At 38.5% G+C, this 25,290-nt stretch overlaps 1 protein-coding gene across 1 annotated transcript in view; it reads right to left on the bottom strand.

The window, feature by feature from the left end:
• LOC108978142 (platelet binding protein GspB) overlaps window positions 1–25,290 on the bottom strand; it is a 158,980-nt gene that overhangs the window by 130,917 nt on the left and 2,773 nt on the right. The window contains exon 2 of the mRNA XM_018948280.1: window positions 21,446–23,062. Within this exon, the coding sequence (XP_018803825.1) occupies window positions 21,446–22,418 (973 nt within the window). The 5' untranslated portion in view covers window positions 22,419–23,062. The remainder of the gene's footprint in view (window positions 1–21,445; window positions 23,063–25,290) is intronic.

The following is a 25,290-nucleotide window of genomic DNA, read 5'->3' as shown; positions in this document are numbered from 1 at the left end:
TGAAAAGTTCCATGAAGATTCGACGTTTTCAAGCCGAATTTTTTATTCAACCAGCGAAATTGCCGCTGTTGCGAAAAAAAGAAACCTGAAGAAATTCAAGAGCTGCCATTTCACCTAGAAAATACAACGGTTTGGTCTGGTTTGTGGGCCGATGGGATCATCTGTTCTTATTTATTCAAAAATGATGCCGGTGAGAAAGTAACCGTCAATTAAAACCGTTATCCGGCTATAATAACTGACAAGTTAATGCCTGAAATTGAAAATCGCGGTCTCTGCGACATTTGGTTTTAACAAGACGGTGTCACTTCCTACATATCGCATTAATCAGTGGAGTTATTGAGAGAATAGTTCGGTGAGCTGCTAATTTTACATTTTGGGAAGGTCGATTGGCCACCAAGATCGTGTGATAACACGCCGTTAGACTTTTCCCTGTGGGGACATGTAAAGTCTAAAGTCTATCCGGACAGTCGCGCTTCGATTCAGGCTTTGGTGCAAAACATCAAGCGTGTCATTCGCCAGCTACTAGTCGAAGTGCTCGTCGGATGGACCATCTAAGACGTAGGAGCGGCGAAAATTTTAAAGAGATAATCTTCAAAATATAAATACCAAAGAATGTCCTTTCGAATGCAAATAAACATTTCTCATTAAATTTAAAGAATCTGTGTTTTTTCTTCAAAAAAGTAGGGAACCTCGAAATGACCACATACAATCTCTCATCAGTTACAAAGGTTTTGAAAACATACACTTGTTTCACTGAAGATTTCGTTTACGACAAGCTTAACTAGATACATTGCCACTGCAGAGGAACGATATTCTTCAGTTACCACTTGTTGCTGTAAATTAGAACAAGCTGACGTTGTTTAAATTTATGCTAACGCTCAATATAACTTTGTCTTTGTTAATAGTCTTTCACCAACCTCTCGAAATAATCTGCACTGTGGTTCAATCAGCAATTCCAGCGCAGACAGTAGCGTTATTTAGCGACATAAGTCGGCAAGAAGGACAACAACAGCAACATCAATGAAACAGTGAAATCATATGCTACTGCATAGCTTCGCCACTTCTCAGATTAATCCGCCACCTGACTCATCAATTCGTTTCAAACTTTTGTCGCGTTTGCTAGTTACTAAAACTATTTACCAACTCGCATGTAAATAGACGCATGCATGTTATTGTTGTTGTTTTCGCATATGCCACCGATGGGAATTTTGAAGGAGCATCCCTTGAACGGCAGGTGTAGGTATCTCCAGTCAATTTCAGCCATTGTAACTCAGTGCTATTGTAGTCCTTGTTGTTGGCATATTCATACCTGAAGCGATTTGGTGAAATAAATTTGGGAAATTTTCACTTGCAGACGAAAAAAACTATTTCGAACTTTTTTTGCATCACAATTTGTTGCATAACTTCCTACAGAATGCCGGTGAATGGCAGTAGTGACTTTGCCGTCTAGACATTGTGGCGAAAAGAAGTTTGGCTATGCAATACCCGCATATTTCTCATTTGATGATTTGACGGGAGAGGCTCGTGCAAAGTGTGCAAAGTTTGTAGACGCTAATTTGGAGAATTCGTGGTTTTGAATGCTTTCTTTTGGAAGACAAGTTAATCTAATGAAGTTGATTGCTGGTTATATCTTATCTTAAATAATAATTTGACTGAAACTACAGAAGCAGCTGAAATTTCTTATGATATAATAAGTTATAGAGAATATTTCATTTTTCGACCCTTTTTGAACGAGGAAATTAGTGCAAGTATACTACCATTAACCTCAAACAGTCAAATATCCTTTTCCGATTTATTATTTACGCAACTTAGTCTTGATTTCAATTCACGAATTCCAATCTTCAATACCAATCGAAAAATGCTCTAATATGCTGTGATGAAAAATTCGTGGAATTATTTTTAAACTTTTCACTTTATGATTACCGAATATGATTGCGAAACTTAATTCCATCCCTCAGCGCCACACTTCAACTTTAATACAAAATAAGCAGTTAATCCGTATAAATTCTAAATTTGATACTTCAGTGAAAACGTTGTGATAACAAAGCGGCAGAAAAGAAATTGAAAAAAAAAATAATAATAATATTTTGAAATAAAAAAGGGAAAAGTTGGCATTCTCAATCGCTTTGTGGGGCACGCTTCAATGAGGCGTTCATTCTGCACGAACCTACAAGCACACAATCAATTTAAAGTACATATATACAAAGATAAACATATGTACATATGTGTGCAATATAACGAGCTCTTAGATGTATCAACTCAAATCGAATTGTTACAAGACAGAAAAAATGCGAAAAAATCAAAAAGAGTGCCAAAGTGAAGGCTGATGAAGTCGCTGGCATAATTTCATTGAAAAGAAAATATTTACAAGGCTGCGAAAATTGAACAGTTGAGTGCCTGCAATCTAAAATAGAATTCAAATCAATAAAAATGAAATGAAATTGCCAAATACAGCATAAGTGGAGCAAAGCATATACCACTTATAAGAAAATCAAGTGGCGAATATACTGGGTTGCTTAAACAGTGTTGTCTACAAAATTCTTGAAGGTCTTATGAAAAAATATTTTATAGAGAAATACCACCGGAAGTTCGAGATTGTCTTCCTAAAAGTAGAAAAACTCTTTGGTGTTTGTTCCGAACAGGAATCACAATTCATAAACTTTAAAGGTATTATGTGTCCTAACCCACGCATAATTCAAATAAGATCCGAAGTATAGTGCCATCTGGCGGACATATACTTTTCGGACAGTGGTTTCCAAATATCTGTGTGGTACATATACGTATATACATTCATGGTTTACTTATAGATATATAATGTAGTAAATTTTTTAATTAAAAAAAAAAATTCGACAAAGTTAACAAATATATGAAAAAAAGTACTTTTAATTTGGAGCTGCCGCCATTTAATGTCATTTGTTTTCAGATTTGCAACTCCATAATCCATAATTTTTCCAGGTTTCCAATGACCACAATGGTAGAAATCCTGTTGACGAGGACATGGCTTTTTTCAATGATTTTTTTATTTAATTTTGTAAACTGTTGTAATATTGTCGAAAAAGTCTTTAATAGAGGTCGTTACAGTCGTATATCTCCAATCACATTGTGTCATACCATATAGTGTTGGAAAGGTGAGATTTCAAGCTCCATTTAACTAAAAAAATTAAATTCGGGGAAGTTGAAAAAAGTTACAGCTGTTCAAAAATGACAAAAATCGCTTTGTTTCGAAATTTTTGTATAAAAAGCGCGACGCAATTCACCAATGAAATTAGTAAAGTTTACGGAGACGATGCTATTTCGGTTCGTGCAGCACAGCAATGGTTCGCTCGCTTCTCTTCAGCAACTTTTGATGTGAAAGATGCACCTCGCTTTGGTCGATCTATCGTTGGAAAAGGCGATGAAGTTATAGAAAATATGGACCAGGACCGTCACATAAGCACCCATGACATCGCTAAGGAGCTTAACATTCATCATCAAAAGGCCTTGAACCATTTAAAATAGGCTGGCTAAAAAAAGAAGCTCGATGTTTGGGGTATTAACATCTGTGGTTCTTTGCTGAAACGAAATGAAGTCGAACAGTTTCTGAAGCGAATGGCAACAGGAGAGGAAAGGTGAAGCTCAACAAATGGTCGCAAAGGCAGGATTGACGCCTCGTAAGGGTTTTCTGAGTGGTTGGTGGTATTGGAAAGGAATCATCCACTATGAGCTACTCCAGCCTGGTCGAACGATTGATTTTTCAATCGGACTTCGTCTTCCATTAGGACAACGCTAGACTACACGCATCTTTGATGACTCGGAAGGTAGAATATCAATTGCTTTTCTTTGTCCATTGCCAAAAATGCTCGAGATTCGGGCCTCGGGACAAGAATTCCCTTTTAAAGGGAATTGTGTTTGCTTCCAGCGTAAAATTAAGTTTCTGGATAGAGTTGCCATGAAGACGAAATTCTACACGATGATTAAAGGAAATTAAATTGCATTTCTATTAAATATTATTTATATTTTTAATTATCAAAGTTGTAACCCTCCATTTTTGTAATTATATGTATCTGAACAGTTTTCTTATATTTCTCTAATACTCTTTTCAAAAATATTTGTATTGAAGATAAAGTTACCGGTACTCATTACCGTGTACAAGAGCAAAATAACTGCATTTAGAATCACCCTATGCTTAAACAGGCGACAACACTTAACCACACCAAACGAGAAAAATTACAGCCGCTTGTAGACTTACACGCATACATATACATACTTACATAAATATATAGCTCAATATATAATCACATTTCCTCACATAATACAACAAAAACGCACGCCAATAATAATAATTTATCTTACAGTCTGCTGATTTATTTTTGTATTTTTATGCTCGTGCTTTATTTTCGACTTTTCTGTTTTCATAAGCATATTCGCCTAAAAGCACTCTACAAATCATTGAATAAACGCACTTTTATTTGATATAATGTATGCTACGACGCTCAGAGTGGTGCATAAATAAATGAATGAGCCCTCGAAGCTTATAGAAGCTTTGAGTAAGGGGAATTAGGAAGGCCGTCTAGAATAAAGTGCTTGATATCAGCATTCGCATTCGGTGTTAACAAGAAGTATCAGCGAAATTCTCACATAATTTCGATTCCCTAATGACCTACAAATCTTGCTGCTCACTTGCTGATATCGGTGTGTGCTTACGTGTATGTGTTTACGCCAAAAAAGCAACAACAGAGAAACAAGAGCCGCCAAAAATTAAATAAACTCGAAAGAAATGCGTATGTACATAATCAAATTCGCAATAAAACTACAAAACGGAAGGAGAAAAAAATTAATCACAAAAAAAAAAAAAAAAAAAAAAAGAAAAAGAAACACAACAAACACCGATAGACATCAGCTGAACAAAATCAAGGTTCCACCAGCGGCACGAAAGTAGAGCAGTGGCGCATTACTGTTGAGTGCTTCAAGGACGCGTTGGCTAGTCGCTGCTGTTGTTGTTGTTATTGTCTTTGGTGTTGTGACTACTTCGCCACTGTGTGCTAATCGTATTGCCATTTGGCTAAGTGTGACGTGCCGACCTGGCTGCCTCGAGTCGCACCATCACATCGCCTAATTGTGTTCAAGCGCGCTCGCACCTTCGAAACTGGGTTGCGCCCCGCCAAAGCTTCAAGCGTTTTCGTCTCGTTGTTGTTGCTTTGCTGTGAGTAAAGCAAACTCCTCTATAACTTTTTGCAGCAGCCAAGGCCACAGTTTCGGTCCGGCAATCACCTACAAGGGGAAACATGTGTATGTACCTATGTGTGTACGTGTTAGTGTGCGCCAAATGACCCAAATAGGCAGTCGAGCGTAGCAGTCGGTGTGGTGACTTCAGTGAGTAGATACAATTAATTTCATTCGGTGGCAATCAGCGGATGCGATGATTCATTAAAGTTTCATGCAAAGTCATAAAACGTGAAAATATTTATTACGTTTGGTTGTTGTTGCAAATGCGCGCAAAATTATTGTACTTCGTCGAATTAAATTCACTGCCAAGTTAACCCGAAGTTAGTTTGATTCGTCTTTGTAAGCCTGTGATCAACTCCAACGAGTTTGAGAAGATATGGTTGTCGCTTCGGAACCTTAACATTTTGAGTAGGGAAAAATATAAATGCAACAGAAGTTCTTTGTCTGCTTCAGGGGGTGCTTTGAATCCAAGCATATCGCTCATAAGAACACGCCAACACGCTGACGTTTTTGTGAGTAATGTTTGGGATCTGTTTATATGATACCCGTGGGAGCGTTTTAAAGAACGAAAATTCTTAACAGAAAGTTTAATGCTGTTTACCACGAAGTTTTTAATACCCTCAAGAAAACATTGACGAGCTGAGTCGATTTAGCTATGTCCGTCCGTCCGTCTTTCCGCATATACCAGAACTAATCTCTCTCTTTTTGAGAAATAAACTTGAAATTTGTTGGGATCGCCGATATTGGATCACTGTTGGATATAGCTATAATCTCAGATGATTTTGTTTAGATCGTACTATCACTATAGCATATAGCTGCCATACAGGCGATGAAAATCAAACTACTGGACTTTCTGTACACACTTAAACACTACAGGACCTTCTATACCCACTTATGATATAAGAAATCTACTATAGCTTCGGTGCCGCCAAAGAGGTAATTTATTATGTAAAATAGATAGAATATATTTTCTTGGTCCAATGTCCTACACAGACAGGAGAAGACGTTCCATTTCCCACAAAAATGAAGCCTCCTTAACATACCATATAAGGTTCAAACCAACGTATTATATGAAAGATTAAAGACTTGCACCAAATCTAGGAAAATACCCGAGACACACACCAACTCTTCGTCGATTTTAAACCTGCTTTTGACTGCACGAAAAGGAACTGCCTTAATTCCGCTATGTCTAAATTTGGTATTCCCGAAAAACTAATACGGCTGTATAAACTGACTTCGTAGATAATTTCGTCTATCTTGGAACCAACATCAACACCTGCCTCGAAATCCAACCCAGAACATCTCTTGGCAACAGGTGCTACTTCGGACTAAGTAAGCAATTGAGAACTAAAGTCCTTTCTGGAAGACCAAAGACCAATCTCTATAAGTCACTCATTATTCCGTCCTATTATATGGTGCAGAAAGGTGGACGATGGCAACATTTGATGAGTCTATATTATGAGTTTTCGAGAGAAAATCTGGATAGATCACCAAATTGCCAACAGAAGACATTTCACGCACTGTTGTTAACTCGGCTATAACCGCGTAAGCGGTAAGAATGACCTCCACAAAGTCAAAGTTATATTTTTGGATATCAAAACAACTAAAAATTATGGACAACCTTTAGACCCACGACTATTTGGAAAGCAGCCAAAAAAATGATGAATGCAATAGGAGTCGAAAATATAAAATTAATTTTCGATTCGTTCTCAGCCAAGCATAAATGTCTCCCCAACAGTTTTCTGCTAATTATGTTAACTATTTAATTAATTAACAAAAAAAGTTTTTACAGCATAAAAATATTATTAAAGACCGAATGAAGTAAAAATATTTATATATTATAATATTTTAGTCACCAAATCTGCTTCTCATTTGCTAACGGAAATATGTGTTCGCTCGAAAAAAAAAATAAACTATGTGTTCTAAATATAAATCAGCCAGCCAAAGACGGCACAATAAATCACACTATTTCCGAAGAGGCTCGTGAAACTAATCGTTTGCTGCGCTTGCGGGCCTCAATTTGACAAAACCACACATCCGTTTGATGCTCTCGTGTGAGTACTGGGAACGATAGCGCGTTCAATCGTCTGTAACAACGTCTAGACGGTGAAACCTACACACGCTTACACAAAACAAAAAAAAAAAAAAAATAAAAAATAAAAAGAACAATAATCGCCATACTTATACCATATATACTTAATCCATATAATACAAATACCCACATATGTGCCCATTGAGGCATAAACATACAAATAGCCGGTAAATTGTTGCAATTGTTTAGCCCGTCCGCACATACATACATGCACACACACAAACACCATTTCTTCGCAAGTATGTTTGCTCTTGTATTTGTGTCTTCTGTCGCTGTTTTCTTCGAATTTCGCCAGCAATTCATCTTTCCCCAGTATAAATGTGTGTTCTCCTACACTTAGTGCCTGTCATAATTTGTGCGGCGTGTTTGTAGGGTATGTGTCCGAGTCTCGTATTTTTGTCATTTCGACTTTTTAGCCGTGTAGCAGCATTATATGATTGGCAAAATTGCCTGTGTTGGTCGGTGTCTGGCTTATTTCGGCCAATCATTTATTTATTTTGTTCCCAAATGTTTTGTTGTTGCTCCCGTTTATTTTTACATGCTTGAATAATGTGTTAGAAAAGTAACCGGATTAGTATACATATTTCATATGCCTATATGTTTCCTATGTATCTGAAATCATTTTATGAAAATTTCTGAAGAATCTTACTTTCCCCTGGACGGGCATCGTTATTTTGCTGCTGCTTGAAAAATACGATGATTGTTAGTCGAATGCTTACAAAGAACGCCCAGGCTAAATTACTCAAGTAACATGAAGATAACAATCTTAATATTCGTAATTACCGTGAATATGGTAACCGGTATGGTAACTGGTATTTTACTAATATATAACTGGTATGGTAACTGGTATTTTACTAATATATAACTGGTATGTTAACAGGTATTTTACTAAATAAATAAATAGATGACAGAGTAATTTGGTAAGGAAATTGTACTCTTCATGCTACGAGAATCGTGTTCAGTCAGCCAATTTTCTTTCGAGTTATTTTACTAATGAAATTAGTTCACTTATTGGATGTTCTAATCAACTGCTGGGTAGAAAAGAATTTGTAGAGCAATTACCTACATATACCTGAAGGGCATAGTCAGGAGGAACTTCACCTCATCATTCATTTTCCAAAAAGTTTCGAGTCATCCACCAGATTTTCCCTAAACTTCTTAAGAAATGTTAAATCCGTTTTACAACAACAACAAAAATACAAAAAAAAAACTAAGTAAAAATCGTTGAAAAATATATACGATGAGTGTTATTGTTGAAAGCCTTTTGAATTCGAAAAAATTAGCAGACTCGAGCCACAAAAGTAGTGACTCAACCAGTATTTCAGATGACTTCAAACCTTTCCCATAAATTTGCATGAACATTTCCATGCCCTTATTGCGCAGAGTGTACAGCACTTGCAGTCGATCGCAGTGGCACTCAAAGCCTCTCGCCGTAAGCACCTGCATTTATTTGATTCAATTCAAGCGCACCGCCATAAGTAGAGGCTTTCGAAAGTTTATGCAGCATATTATATAGCTTCACATATATTTACACACATACATACCTGTCTCTTATACACATCTCCGTAAGCACCTGCATTTATTTGATTCAATTCAAGCGCACCGCCATAAGTAGAGGCTTTCGAAAGTTTATGCAGCATATTATATAGCTTCACATATATTTACACACATACATACATACTTAGTTATAGATAAATATATGTAACAGTTTTTTGTGTCTCAGGTGGCGGTTGTGCTGATTTTTTGTTTATTTCTGTTGCCTGCCACTTCCTCTGGCAGTTGACCATTAATCATCTGGTATTATTGACACTCATCTGTTGTATTTTCGGCATTAAATAATGTACTTGAAAGGAATGCGACATTTCATATAATGCCTCACATTTTTACGACCGCATTCACTTCCGCTTGGGTAGTTTCTGTTCGAGAGCATTGAAAGAGACACAAAGGGCACTTTCTTTTTCTTTCGTTTTCGTTTTCTGCAATACAAAGTAATTACAATATTTATTATATTCTTATTTATTTGTGGCAGATGGTTTATCCCACATTGTCACCAAGATCACACACATTGCATGTTCGTGTGCTTTGTGCCAGCATGAGTACATCAACTGTCTTTCGCCGACTCATGCAACAGCGCACAGAATTTTGACCTATGATCATATGATTTTCTGGTTGTCATATGATTTCGCAAATGATTAGTAGTGTTGCATGACGGATGTGTAGGCTGATGTCTTGTCAGCACTGAGAATAAAAAGTAGATGTATTAACATTGTCATAGTCAGGTCTACTACTTAGGCAAAAATCAAGAAGACCCAACAAATTGGTGTTTAAAAAAGTATATATATATATTTAATCATTCAGGTTGAGAAAACCCGATTAAATTATGAGATAGTCAATATTTTTGTAAAGATTTGAAACTTTTAAACCGGGTTCGTAAAAGTTCTATTAAACTTTCATGAAAGCTTTATGAAAGCTCAATCAAGCGCCAGAAATACGGCTTCTTGGAAATCAGTACTTAATACATCAAACAAGTTAGTTATATATATATAATATATATAACCTACTATGAAATAGCGGGTACTGAATCGAAAACCGTCAAAGCTGGAGTATTCTCTTCCATCTGGACAACATGGCCTAGCCAGCGCAGCCGCTGTCTTATGATACGCTGAACTATGTCGAAGTCGTCGTATATCTCGTATAGCTATCGTTATATATCTTTCCAACGCAAAAGACCATAAGCCTTCCGCAAAATTTTTTTTCGAACACTCCTAAGGCCAATTCATCCGATGATGTTATTGTTCATGCCTCCGCACCATTTAGCAGGACGGAAATGATCAGGGGCTAGAGTATGGTCATCATTTGACGGGAGAGAACTATACTTTTCTCTACGATTCTCGTTAGATTTCAAGGCTTCAATGGTGATGTAAATTCCATAAATTTAGAATATAGCCGTGGAATGGCACTAAGTATTCAGCCAACTCCACTTAATATCCCATGAAATTAAACTGTATTTAAAGACCATACTATGTTATTTTATCATTATAATTTCAATACAATCCCTTAACCCCTTTCCCCTAGACAACATGCATGGAATATCTTTCTGTAATTGCAACCTTCCTCATCGTCACCGAGAGAGAAATTTAGCCTCTGTCATTGCTTGGCTGTCGTCAAGAGTCCATGATGAAACAAATAAAATTATCTTCATTTAAATGCCTTTTATGATCTTCCATATTGGGACCCAACGTACGAACACTACACCAAAAATGGTTTCATGCTTGGTGATATCATGCGCCATTGCCTCGCTACCGTTATTGTTGGTTGTCTGTATGTATGTTCCTTCATGTTTTGCTGTTAGTATTCACACCAAACTCCTGTAGATTATAATTCTGTGAGTATGTGAGTGGCAAGTGCAATTCGTTGTCGGTCTGTGCCACCCACGACTTTTAACTGTTCATCTGCGGCGAGCACAACTCATTCGAAATTCCAGCCGCGTCTAAATGAAAGCAAAGCAACAGTTTTACATACTGATGACTGCTGCTTTGTTTGGAACGTATTGTTGGCGCAAACTCATAGCAGGTTGGTGGATGTGTTGACTGCGGGAAAGCTTAGTGTTTACACGCATTAATAAAGACATGAACAAATGAACAAAGTGAACTTGCTGGTGAAAGATTGATAGGTGTTGGCGAAATTTGTGAGTGCTAAGATTTGCAGAAGGCAATATGGGCTTGTGTTGCAGAAGCTATCAGACTTTGAGCGATGAGATCTTTAGAAATGTATGTTAAAATCCATTTACTTAGATTGCTAAGGCGAGTTCACTATAGAGCCGTAGCTTTACTTATAAAGTGGGAGAAAAAAGTTTTTCTGAATTTTTAAACTCCATTGTAGCCGGATATCAATATCAAACTCACAATTCGAGCTCGGTCAATGGACCTAAAATAGTAATGACCTTAAGATCTATTTTGGTCCTTACCCGCATAAGCTAAATGAAAGTTTCTTAACCTCTGGTCATTCAACGTAAATGTGTGAGGACCTGCGAGATTGGGTGAGGGGTTCGGAAAAAAAACTGAAACAAGATTCACATAGTGTATACCGCTACAATCTGCGCAAGAAATCAGATACCAGTTAATGTACTGAAGCTGGCATCTGATTTCTGGACAACTTCAACTACCTCTCCTCTCAAGTTCTCGGGAAATAGCGTCAATAGAAATCTAAGAGGAACTTGGTACTTTTGAAAAAGTTGAAAAGGGCTTTTGGCTTTCACGGACGAACAGCCTTTTTGCAGGCGGTCGCTATTTTGAAATAATAAACCGAAAGCAGAAGAAATTGTGATAGTGGCAACCAAATTATGAAAGCACAGGCTCAATTAATAAAAACAAAAATCAACAAAACGGCCAACGTTACAGCGAAAACAAAACAAAAATTGCACAATAGTTTTACAAAAGCGAGGCGACAGAGCAACAAAAAGCGCCACAAGCTGGCTAAAATGGTGATGTGAAGCGAAAAATGAAGGAAAATTGGAAGAAGAAACTGCAACCGATAATAATTATTTTTATGGAGTCTAGTCTGTGTCTAGACTATTTTTTGTCGGCAAATTGCCGCCGATTGCAAAGCTGTTGCTGCCAATAAAGGCAACAACAACCACTGAGTTGCTACACACACATTATTGTTGCTGTTGCCTTTGCCGTTGCTCTTGCAATTGCAGTTATTACCATTGCCATTGGTGTTGCTATGAGTATTATTGTAGTTGTAGTTGTTGCAGCATTTTGCTCCCATTGTAGTAACTCAAACGTGAAACAGCTACTGTGTCATTGTTTTCGCTTTGATTTCAATTTTTGTTTGATAAACACAATATCTCCGAACTGAATGTGCGGAATTAGTAAAGCGACAGACGCGACTGTGTCGAAAGCGGCGTAGTGACGGCCGAGAGAAGGTCGGTGGGTTTGTTTTGTATGTGCCGCAGGCAGCGAGCGAGCACAACGTCAATAACGAACCAGGAAAAACAGACTGCCAGACCATGCACAGCTCCGTAGGCACAACAGGGGCGGCCCGACGTGTCTGCTAAGCCAGACAGCCGGCAGACGGACGTTTAGTTGCGAAAGCAAACAGACATTGCAGGCATTGCCTGCTGTTACACTTTGTTGCAATGGCTATAACTGTTGCAAGCTATTTGTTGCCGCTGTGCCATTGCTGACATGGGAATATGGCGCTGACCAAAGCCGGCAGACACACATTTGCCGCCATCATTCATAGACACATAAATGAAAAGGCGTAACTGACAGCGAAATGCACAGCAAACGGCGCAGGGTAGAGGTGATTGGTGGCGAGAAGGCCACCAGACGATGGCCAGCAACAGCTTGCAAAGTGTCTGTTTTTGATTGTGAAAGCAAACCGCACAAAGACGTACCGTAGTGCAGGAAGTGTTGGCGGACACCAGTTTGCCCAAAATGTGCGACAGCACACGACTTCAGCAGTGCTTTCAGCGGTTTGTCTATCATGGTCGTCATGCGGAAGCTGTGGTTGTTGATAAAAGTTTCATAGAATGTACATCATACTTATCAATAACGGTTTAGATGGAATCGCCGTCGACCGCTGTGGAGTGTTATCTAAGCTCTGACTTTGAACTTAATTCAACTAATATTAAATGGTTTCATCAAAAGCGGTCTTATGAGCTAGATTAAAACTCCGAACTCAACTACGAAAATGCTGCTCATAATGTCTGTTAGTCATTCGTCCAATTACGGAATAAAGTCAACACGTCAACTGAAAAAAGCAGGATAAACCTGGTGAATACTTGCAAGGTGAATCAACCCGCAAAGGTATTTCAAATTTAAGATTTTCGTAGAAATTTAGGAAGCAAAATGAGAGACTAGTAGTTCCAAGTTCTTTCGTTCGTTATGGATGTTGCTGTCATTTAGGTCAACTGAATAAACAAATTACTGGTAAGGACGAGGAGATCAGAACCAAGAAGGTGATCAAGGTTAAGTCGGTGCATAAAACACCATAAAGATAGGTACACCAAACCTCGAGCGTTGTACTAAAGTTATACTTAGAAAATTATTCTTCGTTTCAGCATACAATTTGAGGTGTTATGGAAGAACTTGGGAGCTTAATAGAGCCTGTATGTTTATGAGGTATTGTGGAAGAATTTGAAAACAGAGCATCAAAGATGTCGAATTGGTCTCAAAAGTTGCATATTTCTAGCGCTTGATAAAAAATATAGTAGAATCATTTTTGAGTAATATTCACACACTTCCTTTCTACGCAGTTTGAGCACACTGTGCACTCGCCGCCAAACTATAGTTGCCATCATTGGCAATAATTGCTGACGATCGTACGTGTCAGCTTGCAATTGTTTTGTCTACTCGATTATCTGTTGTATGTGGGTAGGTGTGTGAATATTCGACTGTCTGCGCTGCAAGTTTGGTCTCTTTATAAATATGCATATCTGGCCATGTGCACGGGTCTGGTGCGACCATTATTTTTATTGTCTGTGTGCCGTTCAGCACTGACGTATTGGGAGCTTTATTGAATTTATAAGCGCTCCATATTTGGCGCTGCCGCAGAAACCCGACCCCGGCTACGTGCATTTGTCAGCGTTCGTCTGCGATTTAATTGTTGTTGTGTCTCTCGTTTTTCTGTTTTTGCAATTTGTTGTTGTAATTGGTTTGTTTTGGTTAGCAAAGTATTGCATTTGTTTGCAACAGCCAGTCTCATATTATGTTATTATGCCAATTATGGTGCCACTGGCGGTGCGCACGACAGCAGTCAAGTCRGCGAACAAATRGTGGCCACGCTGAAATGCCCTTTCAAGGAGAACACGGCGCGCGCTCRCTATATGGGGACACTGACAGTGGCGTGATACACTGAGATGTCTTTGCGCAGCACCCGATCGCCAACTGTGTGCCCTCGTCAGGCGGCGTGTGTTGCAACGTGAWTGCGGTCAGTTTGAGCGAGGCATTCACYGAGCTGATTTAGGTTCGCCCACCCATTTTCGTCGATTAAAGTTTCCTTCTAAATTTACGCTTCACGTGGCGGCGTTCCAAAGCGACTCTGTGGTCGCACTATTACAAGCATTTAATGCAATTAACACGCACCTGCCTTGCAGCATGGCCTGGTCCGCGTTGTGGAAGTGGCTTGTGGTTGCTCAATCGCCGCCTTGCATTGTTGCAATTCGTGTGACGGTGCTGTGGCAAGTTTTAAATTTCCAGCCGCCGCGACACACGCACTCGTCCGTCCGTTGACCTTCCCGTAGCTGTGTTTGGTCAACTGCAGTGACCGGCGTGTCTCAGCGCGCTGCGCCGGCCTTTGTGATTTGCCGCCACTTAGTGTGCCGTGCTTGCCTTTTGCTGCGCTTTCAAACGGTCCGACAGCGCGCGAATCGGTCGAGAATGAGCGCATGCGCATGTTTGCATTATCTCGTACACCCTTTGAAATTCGCCGACAAATTTCGCTAACAAATAACGAAATGCAAGTTAAGCTATAAATAAGAACAAATGTTTGAAATGCGTCGAATGGCGCGGCTTGTGTTTGTAGTTCGCGCATGCAGGGGTGCAATGGCTGCGCGACGGACGGGTGCGCGAGTGCACGATTTTCGCTTAGGTTAGTGCAAGCGGTGACAATTTCTTAGTTAATTTGAAAATATGAGCACTTGAACTTAGTAGTTATTGGTCTTGCTGAACTATAAATAATGTGCTTGTTGTTGCTTCCTTTCCAATTCCAATTTGGTGCATACAAATGGTTAATAAGCTTAATAAATCGCATAAAGAAGATTTTAAGGCTCTCAACGGACCCAAAGAGCAGTGCAATGAAAAATTTACGATCTCTTAATGTCGCAAGCTTAGCTTAGTTGTTCATAGCGTGAAAATCGTGGAAGAGAATGAGTCCACAGCTCATTTATTGCTAGATATTATTTGAAAAGTTACTAGAGGAGCTCCTCCTCCAAGAAATCCCATCTATCTGTATACCAAGTGGAAAGGACAGAAATGATATTAAGATTTTTCGAAAAAAAATGCTACGGTATCAAGTTTTTATATTTTCCGTGAAGTTTGTCTCACCAAGAAGAAAATGTCGGAGACCCCAGAAAGTGTTCAGGTATGTATAAATGAACATTTGTCTGTATATACGCTAGCAAATCCCTGAGTTTTTGAGATATCGATCTGATAATTTGCCTTAAGTCCTTTCTGCTCAACATAATCGGTACATGCGCTCTCGTAAAAGCCGTTTAGCCCAAGATCGATAGCAAAAAATCAGGTGATCTCTTTGCCCTCAGTAAGGTTAGTCCATAGTAGTTGGGCTTTTAACGGGCCTTTGCCCTATTGGCGTCGACGTAGTAAAGCAGTTTTATGGAGGAAAATAAAGTGGAAACTGGTGGTGGTCAAGACTTTAGCACTTATATGCGCTTACCTCGGGACATCCCACCGAGCTGGCGTTTGCGGAAAGTAAACACTTGTGTAAATTTGCATTGACCACTAAAAGTTTTACAAATTAATGGTTCGAACACAGGAGTTATTCCATTCTATGGCATCACAACACCAACATACCAACTGAACGTTAATAAGAATCAAAGCTTGTAAAGAATGTTTTGTATTTGTGAAGGCATACAATCGAAGTTAACACTTTTTCTTGTTAGAATACAGTTACATACATACGATCTACGATGGCATCACAAAAATGTACTTCACTGCTGCAGTGAGAGAGTAAAGACACTGTTCGTAGCATGACTAACTTTCGAAAAAAGGTTGAATTTTAACCAAATTTGGTCGTTTTTGACCTACCAAAATTCGATTTTGAATCAGATCAAAAACTGGTATATCATTGAAACCATACGCCTTATACGTAGAAAAAATGTAATAGTAATCGAATTACTTGTCACCTAGTAGTTACACAAGCAAGTTTTAAAAATTATTTTTCGAGAAGAAGTGTTTAAAGCTAAACTGATGAAGCTAATTGAACTGCAGACTGAAACGCAAACACTATTTAAGGTACAAATTAAAATTTTACTATGTTGTTTAAGCAACCCATCTCATAGGGCCACATTGCCATCCCGTGATTCGATCTGTCAAACCTCAACTGAGGTTAAATTTTAAATTAAAGAAGCAGCTGTTTCTGAACGCCGCGTAATAAATTATTAACAATTCAATAACTTAAATCAGCTGACAACAAGTTAAATGAACTGATTGCGATTGTCAATGTGAAACCTCAAAACCACAAAATGCACATTCATATGTGTATATGTGTATGTGTGTATGTGAATGCAATTATTTCGAGCATTAAATATTGATGAAGTGAATGAAAATCAATAATCAATATTTCATGGCTACCAAACTGATAGCAATTTGCAGAAGTAGGAGGCGAACTCACACACACACGCATAATGAAATACACAGATTACGAGGTTAACGCCACCCACTTGCAGAGATAGGCAGATATGGTCAATCGTATTTACATAAACGCCTCTTGTTTAGATAAAACTTAGTCGACAGTAGGGTGGGCAGCGGTTTTCATTAGAACATACTATTATTAGAGAAAATTGTCTTATCAAACCAAAATGTTTGAATTACTTAAAAATTTGCAGCCCCGCTCAGGCTTACTCATAAAATCTAAAAAATACATATTCGAGTATTCTTTTGTTTTTGTAAAAACAAAAAGTTACTTTTAAAGGATTTGTTACATTACAATATTTTCCATAAACATTAGCTCAGAGCTCATTAAAAAGAACTTGTTCTCTCTTTTGAAATGAAAAAAAAAGACAAACCAACCTAATAATCGAACTAACACACGTCACTACGCATAGTCTGTGTGAAAGTTCGTTAATAAAAGCTTTTAACCATAAAGCGACACATACTAAATTATTGACATTCACAAATTGACGGCCGATTACCAACACGCGGTCTGCGGTCGCCAAACAACTATTTGTGCTCTGTTTTTTTTTTTTTTTTTTTTGTTTTGTATTCACTACAAATATAATTGCGTTTGCTGAGTGATACGTTATTTAATTATTAGTATTCATTTGTAATTATTACAAATATATTTTGCTAATTTGAGGCGAAAAAAATCGGCCATCAGGACAACGCTAGACCACACACTTCTTTCATGACTCGGCTAAAACCGGGAGAGCTTGACTGGGAAGTTTTGATGCATATAGCATATAACCCTGACCTTTCAACATCGGACTTCCGTTTGTTTCGGTCAATGCAGAACTCTCTTAATGCAGTAAAGTTGGCTGCAATGGAAGCCTGTGAAAATTACTTTTCGCAGTTTTTCGCCGAGAAACCACAACAATGTCTCTAGCGGAAAAATGGCAAGACGTGGTCGATCAAAATAGTACATTTTTAGTTCTTTAAAGTATGGTCTAGTTAATAATTTGGTCTTATAATTAACCTTTGAAATTTTCATCCAACACCAACCTTCACAACACCAAAGTTCAGTTGATGCGATTGCTGGACAGGGAACTTAAAACTTGCGAATTTCCATTGACCAATCACCATGAACACAACTTTTATAATATTTTTTCGCTATTTCATTGAATTGCCACACTGTGCCGCATAGCGTGCCAGTCGGCGTCTTGCATTAGACAGTCTGAATGCGGGGCATAACAACCCAGACAGTCTGACGCTGTTGGAGCCCACGTCTGCAATTCAAATGCAGCGCATAAAATAAAGCAAGACACGAAAATGAAATAAATTCACAACAACAACAACAATAACGACAACAAAACAAAATAAAACTAGCAAACCGAGCGATTAACGGGTTCGAGTGAAGTGAAGTAAAATCAAAAATTTCTGGCATTGCAATCGGTAGTAGAAGCATAACAACAACATTAACAATAATAGCAGCAACAATAGAGACAGCAGCAATAATAAACTCCACATGCAACAATATTAACAACTGTCAGGCACACATGTTCCACGCCAAGCCGCTAACTGGGAAAGTTTATCGAGAGCTGCTTGGGCCGCATATGTATATGTGTCTATGAAGTGTGTGTGTGAAGTAGTACAAGAGTACATGTGTGTTGTTTGTCTGTCAATTTGTCTGTCCGCCAAAGCTGCCTCCATTTAGCTGGCTGCCCCGACGACTGTGACAAGCTGCCATTCGAGCGAGCATGTGGGAGTAATGTCATGTTGGTGCACAAGCGACACAAACGAGACACGTAAACTTGCAGCATGCTTGAGTCCGTGTATGTGTGGAGCTTTTTGGGACTGCTGTCTCCTAGGGAAGTGTTGAGTAAAAGCTGATGGCAGGCCGTGGCTGTGAACGTGATGGTTCCAATGGGCGAATGTGCTCAGTGGACCTCGAGTGCGAGCTGACTGAAGGGAGTAGGCGTGGCAGCGACAATGACGTTGATGGCCAACTAACTTTCGCATGTGATATTTGTATAAGTGAGTGTGTGTGTTGCACACATTGGCTATGCATGCAATTATCTCGAGACATGACATGGATTTGAATAATTAAACATGACTCTGCGCGCGCGTTGACCAGACACCGGACATCAACTAACCTCACAACACGCTTGCTCACTCCGGCTCCCCCAGCCGACTAGCTGACATGGTATACACGTAATAAACGCTTAGCCACGAGGCACATAGCTAAAAGGTAATTTCATTTTATTAGTTCAAAGAGAGTAGGTTGCCAAATCCTTTTAATGTGTGTGTGTGTGTACGCTGTTGCTTTCTTTTTTCTCTTCTTTGTTCTGCCTTGTGCTTTATTGTGGCTGTAAAACTTTTTGACGCTCAACTATAATAAAGCAATTTCGCTGGCTGGCCATAGACATGGTTTATGGCTATAAAAGTTGCACATGTGGCGAGTCCACGAAATGCTCTTATAATAAAGTCTGAGGCGAGCGGTGTGTGTGTGTGTTTGTGTAGGTAAGTGCTAACAAACGCTTTTCATGACATGTGCGGTTTGAGTGTGTGTGTGAGTTTTAATGTTGGCTGGCAGTGAAGTGTTAATTGGCATTAAATCATTATGCGTAGATGAAAACTCAAATACAGTTGTGGTTGAACTAAATTGCAGGCTAATTATCTCTTATTGTCTAATTATCTATTAACTAATATTCCGTTAATTGCTTATTTATAACTGTGTTGCTAAAATTAGAAAATACTCATAGTAAAAAAATTCTTGCGGGACACAGTAAGTAAGAACGTCCGATAGAGGCGATAAATGTTAGAAATTAGTTTCACGTCTAAACTTTTTCGTTTATTTTAGGTTAGGACCTACTGAACCTTGGTAATGTCAGATGGAGGTTCAATTTAATTTGAGTTGAAGGATATAGGATGTCACCGCTTTTTGCGATCTTTAAGAGCGGTTTGACATATATATAGATATAGTACTTTTGTAGATCTAAGTCGACTCATGTCTACTTCCTTGCACTTTATGCAAATATCGTTTTTATTTTTGCCCATCCGACATGTGACCCAGTAGGTTGTAACCTATCATTAGGCCAACAACCGTCCTGTTTACTTGTGAGTAAAAAGCATGCGTGTTTTTCTTAGGGGCTCTTACTCGTTTCCTTTGTAATTTAGCATGGCCAATAAGGCCATCGTCCATCGCTCTCTGATCCGTCTGTGAGCTCTCTCGCATACTTCACTTGATGTCGTTTTTAATGGCTATCGATAGGCAGAGTCATGGCATTTTTGGCAATCTCTTCCCGGATCTTCTTTGTGACCCGAAGCCCAGTTTTTCCTGACCGCAAAGACTTCTGTTTGGAAAATACCAAAGCATTCGAGAAGTATGAAAAGTCACCTGAATTCCTGCTAGGAGCAATGGATTCCGATTCCTACCTCATTTTTATTCCGTATTGATGTTATAAGTTCCATTGGCGAGACTCCGTCGTTATTCCCCTTCTGAAACTTTTTCTCCCAAAAAAGCGTTAGGATATGTGGTCTATTTTATTTACCAACTCCCCTCTTATTGACCTAAGCCTGAAGGCTTTAGGGTAGAATTCACTAACGCAATATCGATTGAATAACCTTATTAGTATAGCCGTTGGAGTGGTTCTTAGCGCTGATATTATGCAGAGAACAGCGGGTCGTTGTAAGCGCTCCAACGGATTTCTGTATGAAATTCATCAATCAATCTTCATAATACAAATACAATTATAAAAGCATTCTTTTAGGTGCTACATATTCTATAAAGCGCTAAAAATTATTTGATTCGATTAGTTGCTCGCCCATATAATTCTCAAACAGTTTATAAAAAGCTTAATCTGTATGGAAAACGTTTCTTTGAAATATTTTTGACTAAATTTTTATTTATTTATAATCTTTAATAACAAGTTTACATTTTTCTAATAGACATATACTACCCTAACTGATTTAATCGTTTTCAGTCCAAATCAAATCAGATCAGATCAGATGGTAAATGTATGAAGTACAATTTTTCCTCAATTATTTTTAGTTATGGAAAGAAATACCATCCCGATGAATCGAAATAAATGCTGGAAAAGAAAAGCCAGAGTCTAAGAGGATAATATATTATAGAAAATTTTAGGTTACCTCTTTTTCTGTATATTACTGAGTAAGGCTATTATTAGTACGCTATATGTGGCCGCCAAAGAAAACTCTAGAAAAGGAATTAGGTTGGAAGGGTTCGAGGAATATTTTGAAAGTTACAAGTAACAGTTTCGTGGATCTTTAAAAGTTTTTGCTTTAAAATTTACACATTTGAATTTAGAGTACCTGAATTATGTCAGGGCAGCAGTTTGACTTTTAAGTAACAATTTTGGAGGGCGATATTTATAAAAAGGGAAGAAAAAGTACAAAGAATTGTATAAAATGAAATGATCATCAAAAAAGTTGGACCTTGAACCAAAAATTTTATAAAACAAACTCTTTTGTGAGCTCCTTTCGAGAATTTAATTATCAATTTATTATTACAATATTATGCATACGGAGTATTATTAATCAATCGGCGAAAGATGACCGCAGAAACCAGCAAAATGAATAATTTCAGGCCATTGGAGAAAGAAGACAAAAATCTATCGAATTACTTACACTTCTACCGAATAAAAGTTTTACACGAAGCTTAAGGAGAATATAAAATATTCAAATAATGAAGTGGATTTTAACCAAAAGTCTATAAAAAGAATCAAAAAGCCAAACTAAATTTTAATTCACAAATAGTAGTTAAGAACAAATTGCATTACCTACTCACCGTATTTCTGCCAGAAGGTGCGCTTGCGTGGCCGATTGTAATCGGTAATGACAATGTAATCGAGCCGCGTGCTTGCTGTAGTTGTTGTTGTAGTTGCAATTGTTGCACTGTTATTTACCGTCAGCGACTGCTGTTTGTCGTGAGTGGAAATTTGCGCACGCGAAGAAAATTCACCCGAAAATATTGCCTCCTCTTTATTCGTATTAAGATTTTGTGAACTATTTTGTATACGCTGCGACTCAATACTAACACCAGCACCAGCACGAACACTTTTATTGAAATAATTTACACTGAACTGCCTTTCGCGATCGAATTGTGGGCGCGTGATATTTGCGAACGCTTTACCTTTTTCTCTTTCTCCTTTCACTATTGAACTGTGGCCGTTGGCACGGCGCCGATTATTACTTTTACGCCTATTTTTATGCTTATTTACACTATTTACAAGGCTCTTATTTACACGGCGTCTGCGGACAGAGCGCCGTTCATTTGCTGCTAACACAAATTTATTTACAGTGTAGTAACTATTTTCGCTTTTTCTTATTCTACTTTTATTGGCATTTCCCGTATGCGCTACCCGAACGCTTCCGTTTCCGCCGGCGTTTCCGTCTACGTTTCCAATTTGTTCTTTGCGCCTCGTTGTCGCTGTCGCTGTTGCAATGTTGCTTTTGCTTTTGTAACTTTCGTTGTAGTTGTTTGATTTGTATGTGTAATTGTCGTCGTTGTTGTTGTGTTCGCTCACTATTTTGCACCATGTCAAATATTTGTTTTGCCCTGCGCTTGGCTGGTTGCTTATGCTATTATTATTAGTGTTATTGTTGTTGTTGTTGTGGCTGCTACCGCTATCACCGCTGTTGGCGCGCAAATTTATGGGCACCTTCCTATTTCTAGCTGATGCTACTGAGGCATTTGTTGTTTGCATTAGTTGTGTAATTGTTGCTGTTGTTGTTGGCGTTGCAACACCGGCTCGTGTCATCGGCCATGTGAAAAATGGCCATAAAGATGTTGCATCCGCTTCGGACTCTTTGTTTGCTGCATGACTTATACGTTTGCTGTTATTGTAATTATTGTAATTTTTGTTGTTGTTGCTACTCCTCACACTAGTCTGGCCAATTCGATGCGCAATTTGTCTTTGGGCTGTGGACACCGCGAGGGCTGGCACCGACCCCACCAGAAATGTTGTTGTTGTTGCCAGAAACAGCAATACGCGCAGCGCTACCAATGATGGGTGGGCCCCCGCGGCGCCTTTGGCTGCATGCGTGGGGGCCACAGTGTATCGATTACAGCCAAATGAGGCGCACTCGCACTTCGCTTACACTTCGTTCCCCAAACGCACAGCTGTCGACCGTCGTTAGGCTCATCGAAAACCGCACGTAGAACTCTGTTCCAATACCGTGTGAGCTTGGTTATATTTTTATTAAAATAAATTTTTTTATACTTAAAAAATAGCACTGTCAGCCAATTTGGTTGCGGCGTGTAAGCTCACCTCTCGGGCAGTCCATGATTGCAACTCACCCTTTTGGATTTTAATAATTTGAACTTAACGATTCTCTCACTTTCGGCATTTCTTTCATTAAATAGCGGTATTGAAATAATATTTTCGAAGCACTGGAAAATTATCTGCAAACAAAGAGAAACAAAGTGAGGTTAGTGAGATATAAAAATGTGAGACTGAAAATCACAATGGGACTTCTTAATGGGAAATACAGATTTTTGAACGGTTTGTGGAAAGCAAATATGTATCGTTTAAGAACACCAGTAAAAACCGAGTAATAAGAGGATCACCTGTATATATGTAGCATCTTTGAATATGAGTTTATTGGATATAATTCATACACAATCCATAAAAATCAGAGCTTTCATTCAGAAAACAAAAACCAGATGTTCCATTTTAAATGTGACTTTATGTATGATGAAATAAATTCACATTATCTGTCAAAAAAAGATGCTTACTGTGGGAACGGAACTTGTTGGTATTGCTTTTACGTATTTGGTTCGAGACGTTCCCGAGTTCGATCCTTTGCAAAGGTTGATTCCTTTTGAATATTATCTTTCGAACGTGTGTCATGAAAAAGAATTTATAGTCAAACGGATTTCAATACTTATTTTTAAACCATCTGATTGTGGAAATAATGTTCGCTTTACATAGCTCTTTTTTCATTCGGTGAGTAAAGTAAAACGTTTATTTCAAAGCTACTGAATTTGGTATCCCCGCAAAACTAGTACGGCTATGTAAACTGATGTTGAGCAATACCAAAAGCTCCATTAGAATCGGGAAGAACCTCTCCGAGACGCTCTATACCAAACAAGGCAACTCTCTATCGTGTGACTTTTTCAAACTGCTCTTTGAGAAAATAAATGGAGCTGCAGAGCTGAATCGAGAAGGCACAATCTTTTATAAGAGTGAACAGCTGCTGGCGTACGCCGATGATATCGATATCATTGGCCTCAACAACCGCGCTGTTACTTCTGCTTTCTCCAGACTGCATAAAGAAGCGAAGCAAATACGTCTGGCGGAGAAGAAGGGCAAGACAAAATATCTACTGTCATCAAAAGAACAGTCTTCGGACTTGCGACTTAGTTCGGATGTCACGTTTGACAGCCATAACTTCAAAGTCGTAGATAATTTCGTCTATCTTGCCAACAGATGTTTCTTCGGATTGAGTCCTCTCTCGACGAAAAAAACCAAACTCTATAAGGCACTCATTATTCTTGTACTGCTATATTGTGAGAAGGCATGGACGATGACAGCATCTGATGAGTCGAGTTTTTGAGAGAAAGGTTCTGTGGAAGATTTATACAGACATAGTTTAGCGAATTAAGAGAAATCTGCTACGCTGGCTAAGTCATGTTGTCCGAAGGGATGAAAAAGCTTTAGCTCTGAAAGTATTCGACGCAGTACCTGCCCTGGGAAGCAGAGGAAGAGAGAGACCCTTGGAGAGACCAGGTGGAGAAGGACCTGGCTGCAATTGATACCTCAATAGATTCGTGAAGGTTTCATTCAAGGCGTTTGGTTTGTATATAAGTAGTTGAATACATATTTAAAAGGGTTTTGCCACAAAGGTCTGCCACAGCTCTTCAAATGTACTCTCAGTCGGAGACACATAACTTTGCTAAACCAATATCATCTTGCCAAACTATCTTTATCCGGATGCTTGCCAATAAGCGATCACCTCTACGATGAAGAAAAAGCAGAGCTCAAAAAGTAGTCGCGATATAGGAACTAAAAGCTTCACCGTATGTTTTGGCGATTTCAAGAATATAATAGTGCATTATATATATAATATTTAGGATAACTTTGAAGAGGACAACAATAACACAGACGAATACCGAAAATACTTCTGAGAGAAATGAAAATTGGCTTTACTTTTCGTGTCTTCCTTGTATTGTCCCCTCTTAATAAATCCCATTTTTTTATTGTTATACTTTTTTGTTATAAATATTTTATTTTTCTCTTTCGCAACATATTGCACCAAGCAAAATGGTGTGTTTCCAATTTTTCCTCAAAAGAATAAATCTGCCATTTTATTAAACCACACCAGCACACCAGTCGGTGCCGGCTAGAGCCGAAACAACAAAGACTGCAGCGACTGCAACAGAAAACATAAGCATAACCATAAATCTTAATCTCCTAAGACTTTCTGAGCAAAGCCAAGTAATGGCTAAAGACACACATACACACTTTAAGAATGCAGAAGCTATGCAGCTAGTGCTGTGCAAATCCCCCAATGGGCGAGAATGTAAATACGAAGCAGGAACATAAAATAGAAAAGCAAATGGCAGAGATAAGAAAAAACACAAATGCAAATATTTGCGGCGAAGACAAAAAGTCAGAATAAAACTAAAAT

The sequence above is a fragment of the Bactrocera latifrons genome, unplaced genomic scaffold (genome assembly GCF_001853355.1).
Source record: "Bactrocera latifrons isolate USDA-ARS-PBARC rearing strain unplaced genomic scaffold, ASM185335v1 scaffold_118, whole genome shotgun sequence".
NCBI lineage: Eukaryota > Metazoa > Arthropoda > Insecta > Diptera > Tephritidae > Bactrocera > Bactrocera latifrons.
Note: the sequence above shows the minus strand (reverse complement) of the source record. Positions and strands in the feature narration are given on the sequence as shown.